The sequence below is a fragment of the Galleria mellonella genome, unplaced genomic scaffold (genome assembly GCF_026898425.1).
Source record: "Galleria mellonella isolate WM207_F2 unplaced genomic scaffold, CSIRO_AGI_GalMel_v1 utg38, whole genome shotgun sequence".
Taxonomy (NCBI): domain Eukaryota; kingdom Metazoa; phylum Arthropoda; class Insecta; order Lepidoptera; family Pyralidae; genus Galleria; species Galleria mellonella.
In genome coordinates this window covers 5,781,721-5,804,871 of record NW_026442090.1, presented here as the reverse complement: position 1 = coordinate 5,804,871, position 23,151 = coordinate 5,781,721, and the positions used below count along the sequence as shown (strand labels likewise).

The window sequence follows — 23,151 nt, the reverse complement described above, 5'->3', positions numbered from 1 at the left end:
CGTGAATTTACTGGGTACAGAGGAATAACACCTGAGTCCTCAGGAATGTCTACGCATGGGGGGTATCATGGGCGAAACAGTATACTCTGTTATGTCCATGATACTGCTCATGTCTATAGGCGACGATTACCACTTCCTATCAGGTGAGCCGTCAGCTTGTTTGCCATTCTAAATTGTATAAAAAAAATCCTATGGTCTAAGTTAAGATATAACTTACCCGCAGTATATGCAAAAAAAAACATCTATTCATCCGCACAAACTTTTGAATTTATAATAGCAGAAAAATAGTGTAGCTAGAAGGTTGGAGCTACGAATTCTCCAAAATAAAATCATGAATCAAGCCACAGTAAACACGCACGAGGATTAAAAAGCCCGCTGTACGTGAATCATAGAATTTGCTTTGCATAAACCGCCGAGTTTAATAGGCCTCTCTCGTTAAAGGTGTAGTACTAAGGGACTAGTACATTTATATTGGCGTGTTATATAACGCAAATTCTGATTCACGTACAACAGGATTTTTAAGTTCTCTATTCTCGTTAAAATTGGTCCTCGAACCAGAACGAACATGGACCACCAACTTGATCGATCTTTAGTCAAATTCAAATGATCCAAATATACTAGAGGAGGCAAGGTTAGATGGTAATGATGATCAATATCTTAGAAGTCTTAACACCTTAGTCTTCTTGTTAATGTAACTCATTCTATATGCATTTGATAAGGCAGTAAAAGACGGTAAAATTACCAGTATCTGCCAACTCTTACGTGAACCATACCATAACAAATGGAATAGACACTCCCGTGATGAGTTTCTTTCGTCTCCAAACCTCGGAACCTTCAAACAGCGTAAAAAAGTACCTAATAACCCGGCATAGTGTGACCGACTGTTCAACAGTGGAACGTTCTCTTTTCGGATGGTCGTATTCATAGACCATGCCATCTCTATATTCGTTAAGGATAGTGTGATCACGTGTCGTACAAAAAATAAAAAATCTATATTCAGAAAATTTTTGTAGTGACATAACTTTGGGCTTCTTTAAAATTTACAACAGCAAGACACGATATCGCACGATTTTTTTATTACGATATAACAGAAGAGCAAAGCATATATAATTGCATGAAGAAACTTTTAAATTTTGGTGGATATCCAATGAATGATATCATGATACGAAATAAAATCTATAGAACTATATACATTTTGCTATTTTATGTATTATTCTACAACCATTCATATAACCATCCATACAATTTGCCAACAAATCAAAATCAATATTGAAGTGAGTTTCAAAGTTTATATGATCAACAAGAGGACGTGACTAAATTACAGCTACCCGGCTGTATAATAGTTTTTGGCAGTTTACGGTCACCATATTTGTTTTATACTTACTATTAACGTGCAGATTATAGCACCGTCCCAATTAGGGTGAACATAACGACAGCTTATTTACAAAAATCCAGTTTAGGCTACATGCTGCGCCAAAAATCTGGGCATACATATCGACTACTAATAGACATAAAGTTGTATTTCAACAAATACAATATATAATACATAATATATTTACTCGAGTGCCGAAAAAAGAAGGGTAAAGTTTCGTATGTACATGTTATGCCTAGTATATTTACATGACTCGACCAACTGAAATAAAACTTGATATTAATAGCCTTAGTATTTCTATTGTAAAGCTTTTTTATTCAACTCTCTTTTGAATCTCTCATAGATAACTAAAAAAATAACATGAATACCAAATTTCCTATAAATTCTAATATAAAAGTAATTACATTTATAATATTAAATATTTCGCATCTATTATCTTTACAATTACAGTGTAACCTTTACGAACAATTTTACAAATTTTCACATTTACAGTATATAGGATATAATGAAAGTTCAGAACAAAACTAATTTTTTTAAAGGCTTATATTAGCGATGTTGAGCACAAAAGCCAATTAAAATACCACCTTCATCAATTAAGCTGGACATTAAGATAAAATCTGGGATAAAAGAGAACGCGAATACCTACGTCGCCTAAATCAGGTGTTAAACACGTATTAAACAAAGACTAGAGGGGTTAAAAATATTTACTCTTGCAATACCGTCTCAAGTCCTGTACAAACAGGGGAACATGGCTTTAATTATATCCACCGGTTTTGCTGCCCATTAAATTTAAACTAGAAGATATGCTCAGTGGTGAAAGTTGGTTACATACCTACTTATTTATAAGTATATTTTTTTAAATTGTAGATGCCTAATATAAAACGAACAAATTAATATGGCCAGAAAACAATAAGCTCTTTCAACGAACTTTCTTGTCAAAAAAATTTATCATAAATCGATACAAAAGGTTTTTATAGTAAATATTTTGTTACAATACCAATACAGTAAAATCTATTAGGTACGAAAGATTTGAAGTCATATGCTTTTATTAGAATATAGTAAAGTGGTAGAGAAAATTAAAAGTGAAATTTATGTTTAAAATCAAATTTTGTGAAATAAAAATAGAGTGATAAAAATTGAAATTTTTAACCTGTATTCAGAATATAAGCTTCATTTTCAAACAATGATCTTTTAATATGTTAAGATATTTACTAAGAAAGGATTTCCTGATTTCGCACGGTGACAATTTTCTTACGGATATGGGCATGATAATGAACTAATACCTAACTATAAATAATCCACTAACTTATATACTTAAACTTATAGATGGCAATTTATTTTATGCCTTATAAGTAAAGCCCAAATATACTTATTTGTATGTACCACCGGACAGCGGGGGTCATGCCGCCCCACACGTCGCACCGTGTGTTGCTTTTAACTAAACTGCCGACAAATCTCTCGTTTTCTTCGACAAGTGCCTTTACTTATTCATACATGTCCTAAGGAAAAGTTGTCGGTTGCCAAGGAAACAAATTTTCATTCATGCATACCAAGAGCTCTTTTCGAAAAGTTACAAAGGCTTTGTAGCGCGGCGTGAACTGAAAACACAAAATTTTCACTGCTATATGTACTCTTGAATGTCATGTCATAAGCAACACATATTTATAATATAATTGGCACCCTTTTCAAGAGTCGAAAAACTACAAAGAAATTTGAACCTCCCTTAGTAACACCGCATATCAAATTGATCACTAATATGGGAAGTGTTGGGAAGTTTCATTATTAGAACACTTTGAAAAGGGATGCTGAGAACTTTGATTTTAACCTATTTATTAACTTCATGAATTATGTCAACTTAATGAAAAATCTATACATTTTTCAAAGTCTTTTCCAAGTAAAATAGTGTTCCACAAAAATTTTTATACCCTCTCTAAGGTCGAGCACTAACTTTTTGTATTATGGGTCTCCTGTTGTGCTTACACAGCTGGGCTGGCCGTCGCGGGAGCGTTCCAAACTTTACAGCGAGGCAGTTTTACAGGCCGCTCGAGCCCATGCCTAATTAGGCCGTGGGCCGTTTCATTATAAAAATTAATAAGCATCACGCTCGAGCCAAGCAATGATGAACATTAATGAGAGACTTCAAATAAGGTAAGAAAGGAAAACTCAGTTTTATATCACATTATAAATAAACACACTTCAAAGAGAAAACTTATTTTTGGATATTTTACTTTTAAAATCCGATTCCTTATTAACAGAGCTACATTAAATACGTGACTAAAATTCTATGAAGATAAATGCATTCATTCATTTTGCGTATACATTTACATTTCTTTATCATCACTGTTTTAGGTGTTCGTTGCTCACTATCAAATATGAATTGAGTAGAGAATGCATTAATGAACATAACATTAAGTCCACCTTTTATACCGGACACTTTTTTTTTGTGTTCAATAAATAATAAATGAAATAAATAAGCATAAACCTCTAAACTACACATAGAAATGTAACCAGAGATTATTCTGTACTACATATTAAATTAAAATAAAATCAAAATCATATTGAATAAATATGAAATGGAGATTATTGTATTTGGCATCTCTTCGTGGTTTATACTATCTGGACATAATACGCAATCCCCAAGATAATTTGTAAAAATTCGCTTCCTAAGTCAGTCGGAATCAAGTAAAGAACTTGGGACCTAATTTTGCATAACAATACATCTTACTACTATCATCTTCATCGAAAAGTATTAAATTATATTACTGAATCTGACTATACATACAATATAGGTTTATTTCTAACTCGTCATAAGCACGATGTTCCAGTTTATACAGATTAGAGTAACATTCATTAACAGAGACTATGTGATTTGTTAGGTCAAGTGTAGCTGTCATAAATGTCGTGTGATGTCAATATTTAAGGCGATAGATACAGTTATCTATAATAATGCACTATGCAATTGATTTGATTTGTATCATATAACAAAAGTATCAATGCAGAAAACTTCTAAATTACCCTTCAGGTAATTTAGAATATATTCATTTTTTTAATTAAATGTGTACTGTTATATCAATCTGTTCTTAATCCCTCCAAAGAACAGCTGAGATGTTTACTTTGATTGTGAAGGGTCTTACCGAAAGCCTAAGTAATCACAAGTAAACGCCTGTCATTCTATTTTACGGTGTAAATTCTTGTAACAGACAGTAAATTAGAATTATGTTGATACAATAAGCCTTAAGTTATACAAAAAAATTCAGTTTGGAAAGTTGTGTGTTCTGTTCCTAGTGTGCGAAATATACTATAAAGAAAGGAAAAAGAATTATTTTTTCAAGTAAACTAAATTTAAGCATTTTTGAACAGGCATTTCTTTTTATTCTGAATAAAATTTCAGCTAATTACAGTACACATTCTCCTTGCCTACATTTTATTAGTCATATTGAATTTATTTATTTTTTAATAACTAATTCAAGTATTATGTGTTAAGTTATAGGATATAACCTACTTGCGTATCAAATTTTATTCAAATCTGTCTAGTAGTTTTTCGTAAAAAAGTAATAAATATCCATCTATTCGTCGTTACAAACTTTCGCTTTTATTATTACATTAATTGGATGGCGTCATTCACCTATTAATTTCAAAAATTTATATACCAGTTCATGTCCAACTTCTACTTCGTACTAATGTTATAAATACAAAAGTTTATAAAAATATTTAGATGTTTAAATGTGTAAAGAGTTATAAAATAAATTTGGTACACAGACGAACAATACCTTGGATTAACTTGAGTAGCTTTTATCCACACTCATACCTACATTTTTTTCTTTAACGATAGAAGATCACTACAAATCCGTATTTGTTACAATTTGAAAAAAATATATTTTATTTAACACCCCAACAAAACTAAAAGGAGATTTTGCAAAGTAGATTCTGCATGGATTGGATTACGGGGTACCTACGGACTACGGAGACATTAATCCTGAGGAATGGCAACGCATAAGACGCGATGGAGTTCATTCAATTGTGCTACTATTAATGTTTAAAGGTAACGATTACTATTTTCTACTAGGTGAACTATAAACCTATTTACCATTTAAGTTTGGTAATCATTTGCATAAGATAATAAAAATAACAAAATATAATAATTAATATACCAATATACCAGTACAGGAAGGATAATTTTACAGTTGTACTTGAAATATAACGAAAGATGCTTATCTTTATAACCTCACCAGGGTAAAAGAATACCAAAAACCTATTAAAACAAAATTATTAATACACATCCCAATGGGCTATTTCTAAATAACGAAGAGCTGATGGCTCTGGGATTGCAAACTCATAAAAGCAAATAAATTTTAAGAATATGAACATACGAATGGAAAATATGATCGACAAGAATTTCCCAAGGGCTTATCATCCCTATTTCTAATATTATTTTTGTGCGATAACAACTAAAAAAATGTAATAAATTGTTGCCTTAATACTTTTACTCGTTTATATATAAAGGAAATGATGTCTAACATTTGACCTCAATGATAAAAAATAAGACTAGAATATTGTCCATATTAGAAATATAATTAATTCATACCTGTAGCTTTTGCCGCATAATTTTCAGTAATTTACATACAAATACAATATTGACCACAAATAATGAGAAATCTAAGCGCAATAATAACAAAAATAAAGTAAGATAAAATTAATACGTGGATTTAATACATTTTTGCAATTAGTAAATTACCGTCTAATTCTTACTGATATTATAAATGCGAAAGCGAGTTTGTTTGTTTGTTACCTCTTGGCCCTTTACGGCTCAACTGTAAATGTTTATTTGATCAGGGACTAAATTATTAATGGCATGAAATTTTGAGAGCGGTCTGCTATATACTCAAAGGGATGAAACAATATAAAACATTTCTATACTTTCCCCGGTATATGTACTCTGGTCTATGTAATTATTCTGTTCTGTAAGAACTCATGTACTCATTAATTTGTATATATTAACGCCAAGAACTCATTTCATAAAATACACTTCATCACACTACTACAGTACTACTCGTATATGACAGTGTAGTTTATTAGAATTTTATATAATTTATAATTTTGTATATTGCTTGTACCCTAGTTATCTATTCATTTTAACTGGCATACTTACCTGATCAAATTTTCTTTGAGTAGGTAGGTATGCCAGTCAAAATAGCTCAAGTTCCAAGTACAGTAACTGCTTAACATGGACGGTAAGAAAATTGGTTAAATACATAAATCGTGTATGAACTTATTTACATAATACCATGTCATGGTACCCGAGTTCTTAATGAACCATAGTAGATTATAATATATGCATATCAGTGCTATCCGATTTTGCACAACATCAGAACGAATTTTTTTCGTTACTACTTTAAAATTTAGAATGAAAAATAATCACAAAAGACTAATTCTTACATACTACGGGATTGTACCGAACTAAAACGCCAAAATACATGGACACCGATCTCCTTGATTCAGATTGAATAGCTATCGATGGCTCTATGTACTAACAGTTTGATGCCCAAAATCACTGATCTGTATTAATGTAAATTTTACCAGAGGGGGGACTTTGTACATAGACTAGTTGCATAAAAAATCTGCTTTATAGATCGTATTGTAATGAATTTACAGACAACTTAGAGTATAAATGTCTACCTATGATATACCTATACTTACCTCGAGACAACATGCAGATTCGTTTCAAGTTAAATAAGTCTATTTTATTACAGCTTCCTCTACTTCAAATTTAATTTAAGCACTTAAAGATGAGGAAATTTTTTATTCATTGTATGGAAACTCAAAGTAATACTGAAAGTTTTTTGAATTGATTAGCAAGATAAAGTGAGTTTATTGTAAGAAGTAAGTTATAGGTCTGATAAAAGTCTAAAATTTGAATAGCCTGTATTTAAGTTTTTATGAATGTAATTGGATATTTTTTTTACGTAACTAGGAATGACAAATAAGCTGACAGGCCACCTAAGTAATAGGTATCTGTCGCCTTTGTACATGAATACCACCATAGAAATCAAAGAATATATTGTGACGCCCACACATAAGAGGTACTCTAATAGGTTGCAATTTCTGAGCACTATATGTAATTATATATATATATATAATGTTCTAATAAATTTGTGTAATTTGTGTACGTTGAATAATTTGCTGCAAAAACATTTTGAGGATTTTTAATGCTATTGCTTTGCGGGTATCTAGTTTTAGGGCTTTATTAAAACCTTTACCATACGAAATTAGGGATATACCTAATCTTTTTTTGTCTTTTTTAGGGATTTTTATTGACTTATCTGTCTAAAAAAACAATTAGCTATAAGAAAAATAAACAATAAATATCAAAAATATAAAGCCGACTTAAATATATATTACATACATAAAATATTACATGCTGTAAAGGTTAGGAGTTCTATGGTTCTATAAATAGAAATTGAATACGTAAATTTAGTTTACATTTTACATCCATAATACACCCTCACATCAGTGTCGGTTATATAATGTATTTCTCAAAAAATATCTACCATATAATTCTGTACATATTGAATTTATCAAGATGCGCCGTTAACTAATCAATGTAGATAAGAATATGGCCATTGATTAATAAAAAGGTCATACTATCACAATAAATAAATATATATAATAATTATTAAGGCTTACCTTTTAATATAATACTTACTCATTGATATGGTGTCACCCCTGCAACCGCCCGGGTCTACCATCTTCAGTGACTGCCGCTTTATACCTGCGCAAAGCGCATGCTTACGATAGTACTTATACGATATATAGACGAGGACCATTGTCAGCGTAACGTAATCCTGCGCAGAAGCATGCTACTTTCTATACTATAGTGCGGATCACACAATTCAATTATATGAGTGACCTTGTTGCAAAACACACATAAAAAAGGTATATCTTTTGCCAGACCGGCATTAAACATTCACAAAAATATATATTACACTACTTTCTATTAGCTACCTCACAAGCCCTTCTACGTTTCTACATAATATGATATTTTAAATTAATAACATACGTAATCGTAAACTTAAACAATTGAAAGCTAATTCGAATTTGAAAAAGGTGCGTTTAATGCATTTTTAAAATGAAACAGACCATAATTATTTAGTCTATAAATGTTACAAAATATTGTTCAAGTCGAAAAATATGAAGCAACAAACAGTGAAGCCATTGTTTCTACTATCAGTAGTAAATACGACCGCAACAAGTTTGTTAAACATAGAGAGCAAGTTTTAAGATAGGACTATACTGTTTGCGGCAACATAAACTCCCTTTGCCTGTTTATTTTTGTTGTGTAGATGCTCACCCGTGAATGTGGTGCGATCGGCTAGGTTGGGGCGGGCAGGCGCGCCGCCGCCCGCATGCTATCAGCTGGCCGGCGCGGCCATCTCGCCCGCGCGCGCCTCCGCTCACCGACCTGCGCCTGCGCACATTATATCTCAATTTATATCTTGAATAATAAATGTATATGATTTGTAATAGCAGACAAGCCGACTGTTTATTGCACAATTTATAAATAACTGAAATATATAGATTCGAATGTCGAAACTTAAGTTTGTCGAATGATATTTTAAATAGTTTAGAAAACAAAAAAAAATATTTATCTATGACAAAACTATTTTAAACATTCTTTATATTCTGGTATATCTTAAATAATAATAATAGTAAACACATCAGAGATGCTAAATGTCACAGTGTATTATAAAATGTCCACGATGCTTCGTCTCTACAAGCGACGGTTACAGATTCTCATCAAGTAGCCTATTAGATAATAATCTATATTTTATCAAGTTGGAATGGCATACTTGCCATTACAGCTTGCATAAAAATATCTATACCATAAACCTCAAATAATTTAATACTGTCTCTCATACATATCAAAGTATCGTCAAACAATCACGCACGAGATAAGGGATTCCTTGACGGAGCCCGGTAATCTAACAAGCTCAGAGAGGCTTATACGGATCCCTTGCAAATGAACTTGCTAGCTGTTATAATACCACGCCTTTTGTCTATAAAATGGCCAGGTATAAATTATATTTTCATATGACTAAATGCTCAATTTTTATTTATACGTACTAACTGTGCTCTCAACATAGTCTGTGTGGCTGTTGAAAGTAACTCAATTCTTAAAAATATTAAATACACTATTTTAATTTCTTAACATCAATGACATAATATTTTTAATTGGGGTTTTGCGAGAACACATTATATTAATTTGATTATGTGCAACCAACTTCAAAAAAGAAGATGGTTCACAACTCAGTTATATATATTTTTTTATATTAGTTACCTCATATGTCTATTATTTATAAAACCTTTAATTTTTTTTTATTTTAACGAACTAGGTATTATTTTGCAGAAGTTCATGTCACTAGTTTGTTTTATACCATTGAGTTGTCAAACAAGCATACAACCCAACTGATGGTAAGCGGTTAGTTAGGTTAAGTTACTGATTAGTTGTGTAGTATTATTTTGTTTAACAAATTAATTTATAAAACCGACTATGTTTTTTTTTATATCCTAATTAGTTCTATAAAATTTTTATCAAAATTGTTTCAGTAGTTTGTCCATTTTGTCTATATCCATTATACCGTATCAATCCCGGCATAAAATAGGCCACCTCTTCCTTTCCCGTAGGTGTTGTAAGAGACGACTAAGGGAGAACAAAGGATGTGCAGCAGCGTCTCTCTTAAAACATCTCCAAAGCCTAACTGCGATTGCCAATCCGCTTGCCAAGCATGGCAACTACTGGTAAAACCCCTAAAAGGGAGGCTTATGTTCAGCAGTGGACAATTTAAAGCTGATGTGAAGTTCAAAATGGAAATATAATACCAGCAAAAATAAAGGCCTAATTTCCTAAACACATTTTGTTACTTACCTACCCATTCCACTGAAACATTCTCAATCATTATAAATATACTTATTAGTAGTAATAGCCACGTGGTCTCACGTAAAATGGGCCAGCCCTTCCTTTCCAGTAGATGTAAGAGGTGACTAAGGGAACTTAATCAAAATATCACTATATCCCATCCAAAATATCATTAAATGCGTGACAATTACTGGCAAAACCCCCCTTTTAAGGGTAGCCTATGTTTAGCAATGGACAGTTAGTGGCTGATATGCTGCTGATTATTATTTTTATATGTATTATTAGGATTATAAATAACTTCAAGAATGCAATGCAAGTGGCATTATTTTTATACATCCATTATATTTTGTATATAGAAATCCGGTACAACAATGTTCATTCAAGCTAATCTCTGAAACCGCTCAACTGATTATAATAAAATTTTGTAAATGTACATTATCTACTTTATTTATAAGAATAAGCAAGCTGAAGTAGTAACGGACTAATCACATAGCTCGAAAAACCAAGAACCAATGGGAAAAAAAGATTCTTGAGTGACAAACCCGTATGAACAAACGCTGTGTAGAACGACCTCACACTTGATAGGGCGAAGATTTCAAATGCATTGCGGGGAGTCAATGGAAGCAGGCGGGTCAGGAGCGGTTCTTATGGCAGAATATGAGGGAGACCCATGTTAACAACTCAGATAATAGTCTTATTTACTATTTATTTATTTACATGAGAGATAGAATAGTTTTTATTTCACTAAAAGAAATGAATTCGATACCTATGTGTCCATTTTTCTTATCGAAATAAAAACTATATATATATATATATATATATATATATATATATATATATATATATATATATATATATATATATATATATATATATATATATATATATATATATATATATATTCATATATACAGCAAAAGGTGGCAAAACATCGTATGGCGGGTCATCTAATACGTTATATAACCTGACCTCTATTACATTTTCAATACTTTATGTCTACCTATATCTGAAACGATCTACAAGTTTATAACAAAAATAATAAGTAGTCAGTATAACAGCATTTGGGAAGAGTATACTATTTACCAGAACAACAAACACCTGGGGACACGAGCCCAAACACACAGACCCAAGGCAATTTATATAAATTCGTTTTCCAATTTTGCAGACTAAATCGAACCCCGAACCTCATTAATGCAAAGTAACATGCCCAAAGTATATTTCCCACTTTAAAAGAAGTAATTACACTGTAATATAAGATTTTATTCAACAAAGTAATCGATCCCAATTATGACAAAATTACAAGGAAGTTAAGCTTATTAATTGCAAACACCTACTCTACAACAACATATTTAAAGCAGTGTCGCCAGACGTGAATTTTGATTTTTATACAAACACCAAATATTCTAGTCAATCACAAACTTGTATCATTTTCACTACATTTTGTCATGCGCCACAAAGTAAATGACGAAAAAAAAATTATTCCATCTATTTGTACTTTTTCTCCTCCCATTATCCTATCTTCTACATTTTATATACCTCATTTTTTACATATTTACATAATTTACTGTAATTATATACCTCTATAGACTTTACAAGAATTAAAACAAAATTTCTCCAATACATTTCAAAACATATTTAAATAAAAAATAAAATGTTATACTTTTCACACAAATCGCGCAGCCTAATCACGTATATTAGTGTATAACACTGGGGTTGATTCTGAGAAGTCATTCCTCTAACCTTAAAATTAAAATTTCAGATCGATATCACAGCGAAATATTTATTCTAAGGACCAATATTAATTAAATTTCTATTAGATTGAAGTCAAAATTATTATAAATTAAATTTTTGATGGTCTATAAAATAATAATTTCACGAAACTATCAAATTAAAATATTAAGAGATAGGTTTAGAGAAATAACGAGACGTCACTTTTACCCTACTGCATAATACTCGTATTAAAACTTCGTGGCAGTTTAAGGCCACCAAATTTATATTATTATATGTTATCATATAGTTTTGTCATTATTAAAACAAATCTGACAACACCATATTTCATAATTTTATGTCAAATATAAACCTATTTATTCAAATCTGACAAGCCGTTTATGCTACAAATTGCACCATCCATCTACCATATACCTACATACTAACATTACTTTCTTGATCATTAAGAATGAAGTTATGATCTGATCATTTAAGTTCTATAAAAAAACGTATATACATATAGCTGCCCTTTTTTGACATGACAAATCTGTCATAAAGTCCATCGAACTACTACCAAGATTTTGCCGTGTTTCACATTTTCGCTGGAGTGTGTGCTGAGTTTCGTCTGGATCACAGATTTGCTTTCTCATTCTCCCACAAACCCAGCAATGACATTAAGCCATAAGCCTATTTAAGGGAAAGATGGATGGGCCGTGTCCATCCCAGGATTCAAAAGAAGCACTAAGATATCATATCAAAGAGTATATACGCACCTTTTTCAAGAAGCCATGTCTCCTCTGGATAATTATCCTAAATATGCCAATGATAATATTCCACACTTAAATAGAGCTTAACTCTATCATCTATGCTACTAGATAAATGAAGTGAAGATTAGACGAATCTATTCGGTAAATTACGATGTACGATTTCATTGGCATGTGCATGAAGAAAAACAACACTCAATTTTCCTGTGAAAACAATCCCTTCCAAATGCTTATTATATAGAAATCCTCCTAAAAAGATCAAATATCAATAGTATAATCAAAACAAATCTATTGATTAACAAAATCCAACTTCACCTTCCTCGCTTGTCTGAAAAATGTATAAATCTTTATCGCCCTTTCGTAAATGAGGCGAGTGAAAGCGAAACGAAATTCTATGGAAGATTATGACGCGGTCTTATGCTAATATTGTCGAAGCTATCTATATGTATGTATGGAAACTCCAAGAAAAAGTTGCTAAAGAAAAATTTCATTATCGAGTTTAAAAATAGCTATGTAATATAACGCAGTTACTTCTACTAACTTTTATTACGGTCTCCCTACAGCTAGCTTACTGTTTATGTCTCTTTGCTGTTTACAGCCGAGTCGAGATATTTTTTATGAACCTTTGTAACTTCTATAAAATATCATTTAAGTAATAAACAATTATTATTTCAATATAGATAAATGCAACCAAATCATATATATATATATACATACACTTTCACGTTCTCTTCTTAAAAATGAGATTATTAATCATAAAATTTAGATTTTTACTGCACAGTAATATTATTACAATATAAACAATATTTTTTTCAAGACGCAAACCACTGAACCAATTTAAATCATTCCATTTAACAAAAAATATCCCTATTCTACATTTTTCCTTTAAATGCTTTTAAATTAAATGGAGATGAAAAGACATCATCTAACCATACTTACATATAACAAATTTAAATCAATACAATAGCATCTGCTATTTATAAACATCAATGTAGTCTGTGTAATGTGTTTGTAATGTTTTATATCCTGTCAATAAATCTCTTTTCTGAATATAGACAAAGACAATATAGTCATTCCATTTAATACAGACAACAACCAAAAGTGATCCCAATAAATGTTTCCTAATAGATGTACCACCTACATGCCTAAATTGTATTAGCTGATACTGAAAGTGCAGCACTAGCTTAGTAAATTGGTAAATTGATTTAGCTGTGATTCTATAAGTATATTGGATAGTTAATAAGGTATGATACCACAGTGTAAGGAACTTTACCTTTTATTTTACTGTAAGTACTTTGTGTTCTAGAATTAGTATTATTAGTAGTTGGTAATACTAAGATTCCAATGATTATTTTATTCTATACTATCAAATAAAATAAAAATAACTAAATAAAAAAATATTTGCAATAAACAGATAAATAACTGCGGACCGGGGATCCAAAGAATTTTTAATGGTTAATAGTGGAATCTTAACCCCAGCTGCACTATAGATATACGCTGACGGGGCACCAATGAGAGATGACAGGTAAGGATGAAAGCAGGCCAGTTAGCCTATCATGACAAATTCCGCAAGAATTAACCACAATAATTTCCAGAGAGAACCGCGTGGAAATTGACCTGATAAGGTGTTAGCAATGAGACTGATAGACCCCATTACTAACAATCCTTTTTTCCCGATCCAAAAGATTGAACCCCAACTTAAAACTCTGAATTTATCAAAAACATATTTAGTTCGTTTAAAAATTATTAACACTGGCTTCGTACTTCGGGGAGAACGAAAACAGTTGTTGGGTAAACCACGTTACTAGTCTTCGTGACCAACGAAAGCAATAGTACGCACTCGTGACATTAGAGGACATTGCCCTTGCACCAATAGTAATTGAGTACTAGCAGTGCTTTGTGAAGTAACTCCGATAATGAATTGTGCTAATACCACAGATTAAAGTTCTCTAATAATTTCGTAGTGTGTTAATATACTCATAAATGATAGTCAATCGAACAGCCACTAGAAACTGATGCAACCTTGCTCTGTACAACGATACACACACAACTTTCTGAAATTGAACGCGCATTTAAAATTTCCGACATGTTCCCGTTTCGACGACTGTCACGTATGCTACACAGAAAATTTATTCCTACTTGGGCTGCTTGTGACATACGCTCATTCCCCAAATGTTTTCGTTGTTCAAGCGAGCCCCCGAAACGAGAGATGCTCTGATATGCGTCGCATTCCATTTCTACATTACTCGGCAATTTACCGCACTTTTTCAAAAGCTTTGGCTCTTACGTGTCCCAAAAACGTTTGCGACCGTTATCTAGAAAGCTATACTGTCGTTTTTGTAGTCGACAATGTGCGTGCTATTTCTTTTTTTTTTATATATATTTTTTTTATGGCATCATCATATAGGAGATAACACAAAATTTGTCTATCTGTCGGTATGTTCGTTCCGGCTACGCTCAAAAACTACGGCACCAAATTAAATGCAGTATTCAGAGTTATGTTCCTTAAAGTCTCACGAGTACCTACAAATCGGACAAAAGCTAGTGTTAAAATAAACGTGTACCTCATTATGCACATAACTCATAATTTGACCTTTCCGCGCAAAGACCAAATTTTAAAAAAATATCAATAATTGAATAAACATATTTTAAAGAAATTAATTTTTTAAGAATGTCATAAGGCAAAACCTTATTATAGAAAAATAAAATTGTGGAATAATACAATTTAATAATCGTAAAAATAAGTAACAATCAAAATCCTTAGCACCATACCAGGAAAGATAACAACGCAACATTATTATGCAATGCGACGGGAATGGGCTATTTGGAACAAAACATTGATTCTTGTATGTACCATTATCATACGTTCTGAGGTAGACCTCAGAATTCTTGAAAGTTTTATACATCCTAGTACTTTTTCATCTCTCTATCTGTATATGTGCACTTATAGTTCTCGTGAGCGTAAATATTATATTTATATTTTAATGCTAGTACATACACGTAGCTCAGTTTTAATCCGTCAAACTTTTAAACAAATATTTTAAGAGTTGCCTAAATGTTGTTATACATCAAAAAGATTTTTTTCTGGTTAACTTATATATATATCGATAAAAACTTTGTATTTAAAAAAAATTTACGCAAATTTAAGTAAAACGATAAATTTAAATCAAGAACTCTCCTTTGTAGTATTTAGATTAAATCAACAGATGCATATTGCAATCTTACTCGTCAATACATTTTTGATTCATCGGGATTGAAAAGGATTGGAATAATTATGACACTTTTTATTTCAGTTAACCACATAATTGTATGGACTTTTTAAAATAACTTTGATTTATTATTTTTTGTTCTTTTTTTGTGTCACAGGTAAAATTTATTCTAAGTATGTATACAATATGTTATAAAGAGTTCCCATTAAATTATAACGATAATAGAGATAAATTTTAACTTAATAATATGTATTTTTAAAGAAATGTAGAAAAAGATAAAGAAGTTACAATATAGAGACTCGGACATTATGTGCTTCATAAAGTGAGGTACTGTAACCTGGACGACGGATTTTTGCTGGCATAATTTCTTCTCATTAGATAAAATTTTCCTTAAGCTACATCAATATTTAATAACCGAAAGCTTTTACACAAAATTAAATTTTTAGCAAATATAAAAACATGTTCTTTGTATGTTATCTATATTAATATTATAAAAAGGAGATATTTAATTGAAATTAATGGATAAACTCAAAAACTATTGAACCAATTTTTAACAATTCTTTCACCTACAGAAAGCTACATTTTCAATGATAATATAGGTGTATTAGTATTATTTTCCAAAATTCTATCTACTCCTGCGAAGCCGGGCTGAATCATTAGTATTGGATAAAATTATAACAAAATAATTTATGGAAATCCTGTTTTACTACTCTTTGTTACCAAATCTCCATTAATATTTGAAACGTTAAGTGAAAGTCAACTCAGGCCGGTAAGTACACAGTAATGAGTGTAAATACAGTGGGTAAGGAACTTCGCCCGTCGCTCAAACAAACGAAAGTAAAGTAATTATTTATTGTCATTATACACGAGCACACGTGCAATGCTAATTAGATAAATTTTCTAACAACTGATGCGAGCTGTGTAGCAGCAGAGTATCGTCTTGAATGTCAGAGCTCGCGTATCAGGGGCTCTGATTTGAGACCTATTTGTTCTCTATCTGGATAATCCTACTGTTATTATAAACGCGAAAGTTTGTGAGGAATTATGTATGTTTGTACTTTTTCACGAAAACATTTTTTTGTTTGAATAAAATTTGGTACACGGACAAGTTAATACTAAGTTAATACTAATCCACTCGAGAGAAACTGCGAGGATACAGTAATTTTTCATATGGATAAACAACATAGATATAAGACTATGAATGGAATTGATTGCACTATTATCAAAAACGGTCACATGGAATACACAATTAATGCCACACAATCACATCAATTGGCTAGTTTGTGAGCTAATCTAACGTTTGTTATGGAAAATCAGGAAGTTCGTTTCCTGACTTTTCATAATGCAAGGTAGTATTGCCCATCTGGGATCGTAACCCAGAACACCTAGATAAGAATCAATTTAGAGACGCGATTACATAAATGTAAAACAAATGTATACGTTTGAATATGATAAAAATTAAAAACTACTGTTCAAAAGAAGAAAACTTTGAACTAGTATTGTTCATACAAGAGTTTAATACTTTAGATGTTAAGATTTATTTGAGTGAGAGCGCCAATTTTATATATTTTTGATATAAATCTAGCAAGAAAATATCACTGTATATATAGATAAACTGGAAGTATAGAAGAACAGTGAAGAAAACAGTGAATGTAAAGAGAAAATTTGTTATAGGAAACCTATTCAGCATACTGAATCTGTAGGAAATGTGTAATTGTTCAAATATAATGCCACTCTTATGATGCTGTACGAAAGCAAAAGTTGCATATCCAGTGATCTAAAAATATGGGCAGATTCTTCGTAGATCTGCAAAAGAAGTTAATTTGATAAAAGTATTTGTCTAAATCTGAGCAAAACTAAAAACAAGAACTTAAAGAAATATCCTAATCAAATAGATAAATATGTAGTTGTTAAACTAAACGTAAAGATAGTTCTTTGAAATTATATAATTTAATTTATACATTTCTGTTCTATCATTGTCTGTCAACAAGTTCAAGTGTTTACCAAAAATAGGAGGTATTTTGAGATTGAATTTTATATAAAACAGTTAAGTACTTTAATTATGACTACGAATGAAATACTGTAGTCACAACAAAGGAAATACTAGTATATTCGTTCATATAAGGAAAGTGTCTTCAATATATTTAAAATCATCTTATCTGACTAATATAACAAAATTGTAACTAGGCAGTGTCTGTAGGTACATTGAAGATATATAAGAAAAATTGATAGGCCAAAAAAACAATTTTTAGAGTTTTTGTTTCTCTGTGTGTTTATCTTGACATCAAACAAAAACAACTATACCAAATTTAATGCGGTTTTTACATACAAGTATGTTCTAAAGAAGGTTTAACTTAAAATCTGGTGTGTTTTATTTTGATATGTTATCTGGAAGTGGGAATATAGTTCTTCCAAAAATAACGCTTACGAAGTAGCGGGCAATAACTTATTTGAAATCAGTGTACCGTACTGTACCAAATCTATTTTAATAAAAATAACACATTAAAATAACACAATTACATTTCTTTTTTTTTTTTATTATTGTGCTGTAATGCACGTATTGCGTTACGCGTCGTCAAATACAGCCCTTACGAATGAAGCGCAGACAATAGCTGCAGGGAGATGATCAAATAAATTACCAAGTCAAAGAGAATAACTACTAGAACCTGAATTCACGAATTCCCAACAGACATTGTGCATAAATTTACAGATCACTGACTCGTGTATGAATAAAATAATATTGATTTTTATAACAATCCGCAAGACTTCAATGTCAAGTTCCACTAGCCTCGGTTTCAACAACACCTGTTACATTCGCGATATACGACACTCACAATATAACTCTAATCATTCGCACTTATTACTTCCTAAATATTTATAGTTTCTTGAGCTGATGATCAAGCCTGGAAACGTATTCATTTTGATCAGAGACAACAGCGCACGTGCGCATCTTTATCTCCTTCACACAAAGGTGAAAATACAACGTCGCTCACCCAGTGCGGACTACTTCGTAATTCATTCATTTTTATTCCAAATGCTACTCGCTGGAGCTGTTAGCTTGCGGAAAATCGTTACCGGCGAACGTCAATCACCCTGCGGGGAAGTGACATACGCAACGCACCCACTTACACATAGATTCACGGTCGCGGCTTCTTTACATCGCGCCACAATCGCCGGTCCCCGGGAACGTGGTCACTGAGCTATGGAACAGAGGCACATGCACTGCGCGGTGGCACCGTACCGGCACCGACGGCCGTTAGGCGGTTGGCGGCAACCGGGTAGGACACAGCACGCCTGAGCTCGGCACGAGGGCGTGTTCACACGGCGGACGCGGCTCCGGTGACGCACGGTCACAGCGCGGTGCGGTGCGGTGCGGGACGAGCGCTCGCACGGGCCAGCGCCGACACACGACAGCCTCCGTCGCAATGACGAAGCGGCCGGGTACGCGCGCGCGCCCTGCGGCGCAGCCTCCCGACTCTCCCCGAGCGTCCGCGACATCTCACGATATAGGGGTGAACAAACCCGCCACGCTTCTCCTTCTAACACAGTGATGAGGTTAAGAAGGATTTAGACTTTCTCATAGCATTTTACGATTCGATCGCCCTATAGGTACGTTGTACGCTTGAAGAATCTAGATGTGGTTTTGTTCTCAAGCGTGTGAACCTATCTAGACAAATCTGGGAGCGCGAGTGCACTTATCTTATACCTACCTGCCTGCGACAGGAAATGCTGTCTAATCTAACAACTGCATGATATCACCCGCACTTGTAGAAATTAAACAATTTTTAAGAACATAACACTAGATACACACAGAAACATGAACTTTATAATGAATAGGTAGGTATTTTATGTGTAAAATTGGTCGTTGTTCGTTACTTGTTTCATGTTCCACAGTAGTTATAAATTAATGAAGTGTCAACATTAGAAATACTAACAGAAACATGAAAATATATTGTTTGTATCAATATTTGAATAATAACGAAATTCTTTGTTGTCTAACTAGATCTCTATATAAAACGAAACACATTTTGAGTTTTGTTATGAATTTGCACAAAGGAAATCTGCCTGTTATATCTTTCTATCTATAAAGTTATACATGTACTGATCTTTGCGATGATTACCCACTTTACAAACATCCAGCGTTTATTAATAAAATGTACAACACATTCCCCCGTATGCATTCCCCGTATGCAAAACTTCATATTAAAGAGGGATATGCTCGAAGTTTCTTTGCGTGATAGAATCCTAAATGAGGATATCCTTAAAAGAACCCAAGTGACCAACATAGCCCGAAGGATAAGCAAGCTGAAGTGGCAATGAGGTACACAAGAATCGACAACCGCTGAGGAAGTACGCAGTGTAGAACAAAGTCATCACTCTTTCAAAAACGATCCATCATTAACTCATATCCATAGATATCAGAGAAATAGAATCAGCGCATTTGAATCCTTTAGAGTGCATGCATGTCGGTAACCCCATTCCTGGGGGGGGGGGGGGGGGGTCAGAGATTGTTAGTAATGCGGACTTTCAATCTCATTGCTAGCTATATACCCTATCAGGTCGACCTCCACGTGGTCCCTCTGGAAACCATCGTGCTGAATTCCAGGTGTATACATCACGATAGGCTAACAGACCTGCCCATTCATCTCACCTATCATGCTTCGCTGGTGCCCCGCCAACACCTCGAGTTTAAACATCTAGACCTCGAAAGAAACAGTACAGAGGGCATGGATTGCTCAAGTTTACCTACTGCGTAATTGCGGCACAAACTCTAATAATCACTGCGCCCACCTATTTATATTTAAAATTTAAATTTTTAATTAAGAAAACTTTGCCTCGAGTGCTGTCTTTAAAAACGTCGCACACATATATTATATTGTGTAAAATAACTACCTAATATCTTATACTTGCACTTAATTAAAAGTCATGAAAATGTCTGGATGTTTCATTATATTTTAGATGTTGCTGTATCAGCCTGATCTTTTTAGCTACATAAGCAGTAGAGATAAATCTTAATAAGTATAGATTAATTCAAGAACATATAAAAGAAACATTTGTACTCTTATTATTATCTTGAATATTCAATTTAATGCCTTTAACTTCTATTATTATTATGTATAGAAAAGTTAATATGTTTATTTCCATTGTATTAAGCACTAAATAACAACACCCAAAACAGTACTATATTATCAAATTATGAGTAAAAAGATATGTAAGTATTCACAGCCATGTGTTTTCGTTTTCACTAATAAGTAGTATTATTCTAATAATGATACCGTTTACACAAAATATATAATGGAATAGGAATTCTCATAGAATCTTAACAATAATAATACTCAATTTTCTATTGGTGTATGGTATCATCATCATTATGTCTTTTCGATCTTTCACTACTGAACATAGATTTCCGGCATTTTTCGCCACAAAGTACGACAGGCAGGGTTTCCCCACACTATGCTTGCCTATACGTGATTATCATTCGAAAACCATTCTTCCCCAACTGTAATTGATTATTTGCCGTGTGGTCCTGGCATACAATAGGCCACTCCTTCCTTTTCCGTGGGTATCGTAATAGGTGAAACTAAGTATGAAACTAACTAGTAAAGGAACTTAATTGTCGAGGAATGGACAGCAGCGTCCATTGTACAACATCGCCAAAGCCTAACTACAATTGACAAACCGCCTGCCAAGCGTAGCAACTGCTAATAAAACCTTAAAAATGGGAAGTCTATGTTCACCAGTGGTCAGTTAACAACTGATAACATCATCATTGGTTACTTGAGCCGGCCTGTTTGCACTTCAGCTTGCAAATTCTTCGAACTATATCAGACACTTTAGTTATGTGGATGTCTACCCTCCCGATTCTATCACGCAATGATATTCCGAATATGTCCCTCTCTACAGCTTACCAAGTTGAAATTATATGATATACCATATTATATTAGGATATGCAAGAGAATAATGACTCCATTCATGAAAACAAATGAAATAAGAATTCGAATGAAAGAAGAAAAGAAAAACTTGCATGAAGATAAACAGACATTTCAATTGTTTCACTCAATTATAATTTAATTTAGGAAAACCCAAAGCACATCGATAATATCTTGTAAATCCAAATATTCTCTGAACATGAATTATACTAATTTAATGCCTGCACTGCGAAACAGTGGTAATGTTTTTCCTTTTCATTACACAACTCTAAAAACTGAAATAATTGTAATATTACCTGTATAATACGAGTAGTTATTACACAAAATCTATAATACAAAGTAATAGAAAGTATCAATAATAAAGCTATTCTATCTGTATGACAAAAGTTCAAAACATTAAAATGAGCTATCCAACGGATTGGCATTTTAACGATTTAAATTCTTAATGCCATTGAAGCTGTTCGAGTTTTATCGAAAGCGATTGAAATGATGGAAATTGATTTATCCGTGAGAACGTTACAGGTGAATGGTGCGCGAGGAAACCATTGTGCCGGCATCAACCAGCCCGTGCGGAGCTCTCCTCTCGCTACATTCAACCAATTGCAATTTAGAAATGTACTTACATTAAAATAACAATAGATATTAATTATACAATCCATCATCAACATTATTAAGTAAAATAAACAGGAGAAATAAATGGTAGAAATAATTATTTAATTAGAATATTATCTAAGAAGTTTAGACTTTATTCTATTGATGCTAAAGATTGTTGGTATTTGATTAACTTTGGAATTCTTATAAGTTATATGGGTATTTTGCGAAATTGTAATTATATACCTACGTATAATGAAGTGAGCTCAGTTCAAATTCATCACATGGTTGGTATCTAAAATATATTGTCTTGTATATGTATATTGTCATACATATTTTAACATTTACATTTTCATCTAAATCTTATACTAAAGTTACAATGTTTCAAAAGAAAAAGTCGATATAAAATTCTATACCTAGCCGGCTGACCACTAATAATAGGCTATAATAATATCCTCCTTTCATGAAGTGCCCAGTAGTGGGAGATTACTGGATTGATAGAAAAAGGAAAAATGTTTACATTGCATGCTGGCCTTGCGCAATATTTTCTTTATTAATGTTAGATATTCCGACTATCGTGATGCTACATAATATAATAACGAATGTCCACTAATATTGAGGTCACAGAGAGGTCTTACAGACCAATAAGTATATTGCACCTCAT

The 23,151-nt window shown here is 32.5% G+C and overlaps 1 protein-coding gene across 6 annotated transcripts in view; it reads right to left on the bottom strand.

Annotated features, from left to right (window-relative positions):
* The window catches only part of LOC113522858 (cyclic nucleotide-gated cation channel alpha-3), a 168,341-nt gene extending 148,288 nt beyond the window's left edge, over window positions 1-20,053 (bottom strand). For 3 of the 6 annotated variants that reach the window (XM_031914005.2, XM_031914006.2, XM_031914007.2), the window contains exons 1-3: window positions 19,096-20,053; window positions 8,721-8,837; window positions 8,076-8,141 (exon numbers count right to left, since the gene is read on the bottom strand). In XM_031914005.2, coding sequence (XP_031769865.1) covers window positions 8,076-8,118 — 43 coding nt within the window. In that variant the 5' untranslated portion in view covers window positions 8,119-8,141; window positions 8,721-8,837; window positions 19,096-20,053. The remainder of the gene's footprint in view (window positions 1-8,075; window positions 8,142-8,720; window positions 8,838-19,095) is intronic. The other 3 variants (XM_031914004.2, XM_026908700.3, XM_031914008.2) reach the window with 2 other exon arrangements.
* Between the last annotated feature and the right edge of the window lie 3,098 nt (window positions 20,054-23,151).